The sequence below is a fragment of the Nicotiana tomentosiformis genome, chromosome 6 (genome assembly GCF_000390325.3).
Source record: "Nicotiana tomentosiformis chromosome 6, ASM39032v3, whole genome shotgun sequence".
NCBI lineage: Eukaryota > Viridiplantae > Streptophyta > Magnoliopsida > Solanales > Solanaceae > Nicotiana > Nicotiana tomentosiformis.
Genome location: NC_090817.1, coordinates 40024364 through 40032794, shown reverse-complemented (window position 1 = coordinate 40032794; position 8431 = coordinate 40024364). Strand labels below are relative to the sequence as shown.

Here is an 8431-nt window from a genome sequence, read left to right as displayed (position 1 = left end):
TCTATGCTAAGGCATTAGAAATATTTGCAAGAACAGAAAATATGCTAAAACAAGTGAAGACTCAAAATTGCCAAAAAGGGAAAAAGTTATATATTCTGAAATGTCTTTACAAAGACCCAACAAAAACGGCCTCAAAATAAATAAAACATATACACAACACAAAAAAATAATTCTAAGGCATTTATGCCTGATCTTCGTCGGGGCCCTATTTGGCGCCAAAGTCGTCGGAGCCTTCGGATTCCTCGGAACCTTCAGAGTCCTCTGCACCCTCGGGCTCATAAAGTTTCTTTGCCTTGGCCTCAAGCTTCTTAGCCTCCTCTATCTCGGCTGACAGGTCGAAGCCTCGAGCATGGATCTCTTCAAGGGTTTCCCTTCGGGACAACCGCCTCATATATTCAGCATTGGTCTTTAGGCGGGCCTCAGCTGCTTTGACATCAGCCTTATACTGGGCCACCATCTCTTCGGTATCGGCGTAAGTTGTGTTTAACTTGGAATTTATTGCCTCATATTCCTTACTGAGGGCGTCCCGTTCTGTTAAAGCCGAGATCAGGTATGCTCGGAGTTCGTCCTTCAGTTGGGACCGCTTGTCGGCTTTCTCCTTGGCGACCCAAAGTTGAACCTGTACCGATGCTAGCTTTGCCTGGGCGGTTTCCTTCTCCGAAGCTAGCCAGTCTTTAGAATTAGCAGTGGTGCTAAGAGGCATGGGAGACAAGGTACTGTATCCTAAAGAAATGAGGTCAGAATCTAGCAAAAGAAGTCAGGAATTTTGGTGTGAATTTCTTAATGACTGTGGGCATATAACGGCATATAAGAAGTGTTGGTTCCCCAAGTACACGCAAGTATACGTAGCCTTCAAGTAATAAAGTAACTCGAAAGTCGGATGTCTAACCCACAGAGACTTAGATTAATCGTTAACTAAGTAAACTTAAATTAATTTACTGTCCAAGATAATAAAAAATATTATTTTTTTACTAAACTACTTTTGCAGAAATTAAACAAGAAATTAGATAAATTAATTAGGAGCAAACGATTATGGTTGGATTTTAATCAAAGGAGATGAAGATTCCAGGGTTGTGGTCGGTTTTTCAATCTTATTGATTTCGTAATTACACATGTTAATCCGAATTATCTATAATTGCTAGTCGACTGGATCATTTATATAAATAGCATGTTCCCACAATACTATTCGTCTATCCATAATATGTCAACCCTATATTCATATGGTATTGAATTTATCATGAATGAATGTAATACGGTATTCATCTTAGCAAGAATGTTAGGTATATTCCTATCCTAACCGCGAAATCTTTCCCCGAGCCACGGGTTCAGAAACAAGCTCTCTCTAATTCTACTCTAATCTAAACACAGCTTTCCCAAGCATAACATAGATAGTAAATAGAATTCAACTGCTGGCCAAACAATTAAGCAATTATGCACAGAATTAGAGAAACAACCAAAAACGATAACTCGAATTAACGGTGATGTAATTAATAAACTTCAATATTCATGACAACCACAACCCTAAAACGTAAAGTTTAGCTCCACATAGATATGGTAGCGAAACAACAATTCATCCAAAGAAACATAAAGATTACTAAGTTTGATGGAAGAAATATGGAATATGATGAATTCCGCCCTCCACGGCGGCTCTGTGCTCTCCCTTGGTCCAAAGTATGTTCGATCCCCCACAAAAATAGGTTTAGAACACCTTTTATACATGTTGGAGATGTTTAGGGTTGAAATTCCCTAGTCCCAGCCAAATTAGGACAAAATCTGCCCTTTGGTGTCTCGCTTGGCGCCTGGCGCCAACCAGGACAACAAACTTTTTGGTCTTATGTCTTTGGCGTTTTGGTTGGTGCCTAGCGCCAACCTGGACAGTGAATATTTTAGCATGCTCTCAACGGCATTTTGGTTGGTGCCTAGCGCCAACCTGGGCACCAAACTTATACTCCCTCCAAATTATTCTCTTTTTTACGCCAATTTGCATGCAAACTCCCCAAATCACTTCAAGTTGATTCCTATACATATAAATAACATTATTAAGCTCGAGTCACAAATATTTACACCAGATTTAACAAGATCGAGGTATAATACAAGGCAAATTACATGCAAAAACATGGATTTTAGCCAAACATTAGCAAGATTCTACAAGTATAGGTTTGTTATCTGTTAAAGAAAGGTTACCTTACTGATCTATTTGGTGATAAAGGTAAACAATTTTATATGAAGAATAGAGAAGAACCGCCGAAGCCTCCATCACCAAAAAGGACGTCAAACATCATAACCGAGGGTGAAGAGGTCAGTGGAGTAACATAAATGTCGGCGAAAGGACAGCTAAAATATTTGTAACGCATGGAAAATGTATTCGACAAAATACTGATGGGGGAGAGAATAAAATTTGATGATGAAGATGCCGATGGATTTTTCATACCCCACAATGATGCATTGGTAGTTTCTCTATTTGTTCATGATACTGATGTGAAACGAGTTTTAATTTATCCACGTAGCTTAGTAAACATTATGCTGTTATGAGTTGTTAATGAAATGCAAGAAATGGATCGGATAATATCCAAAACTCGATATATGTCCGAGTTCGACAATTCAAGTGTAATAACCAAAGACGAGATTATGCTGTCAACTTTCACAGAAGGGGTGGTGAAACACACTAAATTTCAAATGGTAGAAGCTAACATGGCTTATAACATAATTTTATGAAGACCATGGATTCATGAATTGGATGCAGTACCTTCAATGTTTCATCAACTTATTAATGGAGAATCCGACAGATTAGGGAAACCAACGAGCAACACGAGAAACCAATAAGGTAGCTATTGCAAGTGGGGAAACCAATAATATAGAATAAAACTAGCAATTACAGTGCAAAGGTGAGGAAACAATTGAACCCTCATCAATTGCAGTATCAGGCACTCGTATCGAAGTTGATATAGACGGAAGGTCTGATCTGACCTAGAAACTAGAGGAAAATGATACAATCAAAACAAAATCGGAGGAGCTCGAACTTGTAATCCTATTCGTCCACTGGCCCGAGAGAAAAGTTGACGAGCGTAAAATACACACTTAAATATGCTCTCTAGTCGAATATAGTATAATATAATATCGTATCCACAGGTATTGGAGTTAAATAATATTTTTGCAGTTTATAGCTTGATTTATATCCAAGATGAAAAACAATTGGGATTTATGTGATTAAAATTAAAATTAACTAAGTATCTAACTTATTAACGAATGAAACTCGAACAAAAGTAAGAAAGGAAGATATCAATGAGAGAAAATAGGGATCGATTGGATAGGTGCAAAATAAATGTCTGGGATTTAACTCTAGCTAATTCACTTCTAATGTTCAAGTGAGTCTTTCGAATTCACTCAATTATTAGTTCAAACATTTAGTAGAAACTCCTCTCTCGATTAAGTCTCAGCCTCACAATATGAACCAATTTAAGCTCAGTAAAGATAATAAGCAAGAATTCGTAGTGGATTGGTATTTAGGAGAACCTCTCTCAATTATCCTCCTAACTAGGGTTAAATAATAATTCAATTAGCCTCTTTCGATTACTAAGAAGAATTAATGAACTCAACCAAGAATATAATGCAACGATATCACAAGTTTTGCCTCTCTCGATTGCATGAACATGTGAATATAGATGCAACAATTGAATCATTCAAAACTATTCAATACATAAAAACTAGAGTTTTAATCCACAAAAAAAATATCAATACACCAAATCCATCAAACCTAAATCCATAGATATGGAGTAATTAATCACAAATAAGTTTAAGTTAAAGGAAAGCATAAACGATCCAAACTCTTGTCTTGAGTGAGGATTGAATGATGAAATCCTTGTGCTCTTGCTTCTCCCACTTCTCCTTAGCCTCTTTAGGTCTTAGATGTGTCAAAAGTCCCAAAAGTATTGTTTTTTCATGTATATATACCAAGTAGGGTCGGGCCCAAATGAATATACATTCTCTTATGAGAAATAGGACTCTTTCTGGAATAGGACGTGCGCAGCCGCGCACCTGGGAGTGTGCTTGCGCATATGGCCGCGCACTTTGACCAGAACACTGCCTAACTTGTGCGCCCAGCGCGCTCTCGCACCAGGGTAGCCTCTGAACTTTGCCAAGTTCTAACATAAATTTACACTGCTGCATCGCACTAGGGTATTTTTTCATTAGTTGATTCTTCCTTGAATTTTGACGTCCAGCAGTGATCCTCGACCCCCGAACACGATCCGGGCTTATTCCTTTGGAATTTTACTCAGACTTCAAAGCTCTAAATAACTCGAATTAGTTCCACAATATCTACATAACTCGAAATCACTCCTACAAGGTATGAAACACACAATTAGTGCAAAACACTAGCGATCAAAAGCTCAACTCAATTAAAGTGCAGTAAATTAGAGTGCAATAAGCAACTAAAACACGCAGTTATAGCCTACTATCAACACCCCACACTTAAACCATTGCTCGTTATCGAGCAATCAAACTACACTTCATACTGACACGACCTCATTACACAACTCTCATAACTCATCATACCAAGAGTATTAAAAATAGATTAAGCACAATAGTGTAATATCCTAACCTCAACATTTGACTCGCAAGTACCACGCATTATTTACAACTCACTCACTTACTCTAAATTAGAGGTCAATGATATTACCTTTCCTTCATGAATCAAGTGCCCTCACACAACAATAGAGAGTAGTTCCACACATCATAGAAATTAAGAACAATTAGGAACTCAAGATAGAAAGAATTTGCTCACTCTCATAAACAACATTAATATTCTACAAAAGATGAACCATAGGCTTGCCCGTAGTATACTACTCTACTAATTCGAGCTCATTCAGTCAAGGATCAAGGAGGACTTTAATTGGTTGTAATTTAGGCTGCGAGATTGGTAGGATACATTTAGATAGTGACTACACCACTCTAAGCATTTTAATACATACATTTGATTTTCTTTTCAAAACCCCACACTTATGTCAAACCAAGACTCCACTTTCACATCAATATATATTAAATCCCAACTTCTTTAAGCACAATTACATCAAGAGTCACCATTTGTCAATGAATAATTTTCACAACAATACAACTATGTATTTCTTTTCTTTTTCAATTTAAGTGGCTCTTACTTTTTCAAAACAATGCACCTTTCTCCTTATTTCATTAGTTTCACTCAAAAGTCAAACCACTCACCCCACACTTCAACTTTTGCAAAGTTCATAATAAATTTAAGTGTTCACGAGAGGTAAATGGTTCAAATAAATAGTCAATTTAAACAAATGGGTAAGGCTTGTAATGTAGTTTCCAAAGAAACAGGATTATAGGCTCAAAGGGGTTAACTAAGATACATAACAATTAGGTGGGTAAAAGCATATAACTGGTTCAACAAAGAAATGCCTATATCACTTCCAAGACTAAATAAAACTACTATTTCGCTTTGTAAACACACGGGGCAAGTCCTAGACATCAAATATAATGAACAAAATGACACAAACCTCACACACATATGGCACATAACGCACTCCGGATTAGACTATCAAGACACGTTAGTCAAAGCAGCTAAGCAAGGTTAAGATCACACAATTTAAAGTACTTACACAAGAGTCAAAAACTGAGCCTAAGTGTCACAACTAAAGCACTCACTATTCTCAAGTCATAACAAAGTTAAGAGATATTGCTTCCAATTCAAATCATAGCACAAGGTTTTCTACTATTCTACAAAATAAAAATTAACTACACCCGGTTCAAACAAACCATTGAAAAAGAACCACGACACAAAGAAAAACCAAGGGGGATTTAATACAGTACCTAACACGAGAATATTTATTTTTTGTCTTTTTCTTTCGACTTTAATCGTTCAAGAAACCTGTCGAATGATATTCATCGTCGGGAAAAATCAAAAAAATTCAAATATTTTTATATTTTGTTTTTTGTTTCGAAATTGTTTCTTCTAACTATTAAAAATCAAAGCAAACTAAAACTAATATACATACAATATACAAATACAAATATCTCCCACCCCACACTTTAAGTTGTGGCATAACCCCATGACACACAATTAAAAAGCAAGAGGTAAAGGAAACTTCCCTGAATTTTCTTCTTATCCGAGAACTTATGAACTCCACCCCTAATTCTGAATCCATTCCTCATTTCCGCTCCTTGGGATTTTTGGTGGAGCTCATTAATCCCAATTCTGTTGACGATACCTACAAGACCCGCTCTTTTCTTTCTTTCTCATCATCATCTTGAGCAGTGAATTGCTCGTTCATGATGATCCTTAACTTGTTTCTGTATTCTTTCACAGGATCAATCCATACATATTCCTGTAAATCCCAAAAAATAATTCCACATGATCAATGTTAGAATAAGAACACAAAGACGAAAGGTCAAGTGAATATTCCTCTGGTATGTCCATGACCATTTGTTTCTCATTTTCCTCTACTACATGTTGCAGATGTGGAAAGATGGATGAGGGTTTGAACTCTTCTTCTGTTGCTTCATATTTAACCAAAGCCTTATTTTCGATCATCTGAGTTGAATCAGAGTCTTCTTGTACCGTGGAAATCTCCCTTTGAACCTGCTCATCTTCTTGAGTAGGCTCATTTTCGCAGGGTATCACCTCCATATATTCATCATCACAACGCAAAGAGCTTTTTGAAAGTGTACTTATTATTTGACTTACTTGCACAGTTAGGTTGTTAATGGCTTCATCATCTTGTATAAATCTCTCTTCCACCTTATTTATGAAGTTATACATAAGCTCTTCTAAGCTACCAATCTCCCCTTGAGGTGGTTGTCTCACTTCGCTTCCATTCAAGTTATAATAGGGTATCCATCACAACCAGAGTCAAGATTGTGCCCATATGAATCCTCATACCTGTACAGACTAGAAACAGAGTGAGACTCTTCAAAATACAAATCATAGGAAGAATACATACCTGCTTGACAGTCAAACCATAGATGATTTCCAAAACATATAGTAGACCGCTGATAATATTCAGCTGCTAACTCTTCAACCATTTTCTTAGGCTGATTGTTCTCCATCTTCACAACATTTAGAGTTCAATTTCTACAGTATCTTCTCCAACTTGTTAGGTACTACAAAACAAATCTTGAGAAAAAGTTAACTAATAAAGAAAATAAAATAGAAAGGGTAAAAGAAAAAAATAAAACTAAAACATAATTCCTGAATTAACACTACAAACTATTACCAAAACTATTGATTGCCAATCCCCGTCAACGGCGCGAAAATTTGACGAGCACAAACAACACACTTAAATATGATCGCTTGTCGAATATAGTATAATATAATATTGTATCCACAAGGATTGAAGTTAAACATTATTTTCGTAGTTTATAGCTTGATTGCTATCCAAGATATTCAACAATTGAGATTTATGTGATTAAAACTAAAATTAACTAAGAGTCTAACTTATTGACGAATGACACTCGAACAAAAGTAAGCAGGGAAGATATCAATGAGAGAAAATAGGGATTGATTGGATAGATGCAAAATAAATATCTGGGATTCAACTCTAGTTAATTTACTTCTAATGTTCAAGTGACTCTCTCGAATTCACTTAATTATTAGTTCAAATATTTAGTAGAAACTCCTCTCTCGATTAAGTCTCAACCTCACAATATGAAGCAATTTAAGCTCAGTGAAGATATGCAAGAATTCGTAGTGGATTGGTCTTTAGGAGAATCTCTCTCGATTATCCTCCTAACTAGGGTCAAATAATAATTCAATTAGCCTCTTTCGATTACTAAGAAGAATTAATGAACTCAACCAAGAATATAATGCAACGATATCACAAGTTAAGCCTCTCTCGATTACATGAACATGTGAATATAGATGCAACAATTGAATCATCCAAAACTATTCAATACATAAAAACTAGAGTTTTAATCCACAAAAAAAATATCAATACACCAAATCCATCAAACCTAACTCCATAGATATGGAGTAATTAATCACAAATAAGTTTAAGTTAAAGGAAAGCATAAACGATCCAAACTCTTGTCTTGAGTGAGGATTGAATGATGAAATCCTTGTGCTCTTGCTTCTCCCACTTCTCCTTAGCCTCTTTAGGTCTTAGATGTGTCAAAAGTCCCAAAAATACTATTTTTTCATGTATATATACCAAGTAGGGTCGGGCCCAAATGAACATACAATCTCCTATGCGAAATAGGACTCTTTCTGGAATAGGACGTGCGCGGCCGCGCACCTGGGAGTGTGCTCGCGCATATGGCCGCGCACTTTGACCAGAACACTGCCTAACTTGTGCGCCCAATGCGCGCTCGCACCAGGGTAGCCTCTGAACTTTTCCAAGTTCTAACATAAATTTACACTGCTGCGTCGCACTAGGGTAATTTTTCAGTAGTTGATTCTTCCTTGAATTTTGAC

The 8431-nt window shown here is 36.6% G+C and overlaps 1 protein-coding gene across 1 annotated transcript; it reads right to left on the bottom strand.

Moving 5' to 3' along the window:
* Window positions 1-205: 205 nt before the first annotated feature.
* LOC138893842 (uncharacterized) lies at window positions 206-7068 on the bottom strand. Its single transcript, XM_070178506.1, has 4 exons — window positions 6963-7068; window positions 6443-6825; window positions 6235-6347; window positions 206-716 (listed from the first exon to the last, which is right to left on the bottom strand). The coding sequence occupies exons 1-4, from the start codon at window positions 7066-7068 to the stop codon at window positions 206-208; spliced, it is 1113 nt and encodes a 370-aa protein (XP_070034607.1).
* Window positions 7069-8431: the final 1363 nt, after the last annotated feature.

What these genes read in the sequence shown, in the direction of transcription:
- LOC138893842 (XM_070178506.1), bottom strand. Translation starts at nt 7,068, where the DNA reads ATGGAGAACAATCAGCCTAAGAAAATGGTTGAAGAGTTAGCAGCTGAA. An exon ending in ATGGTTTGACTGTCAAGCAG is followed by an intron (nt 6,826 to 6,962) that starts GTATGTATTCTT and finishes ATGGAAGCGAAG; the next exon opens with TGAGACAACCACCTCAAGGG. An exon ending in GAAAGAAAAGAGCGGGTCTT is followed by an intron (nt 717 to 6,234) that starts GTAGGTATCGTC and finishes TTTAGGATACAG; the next exon opens with TACCTTGTCTCCCATGCCTC.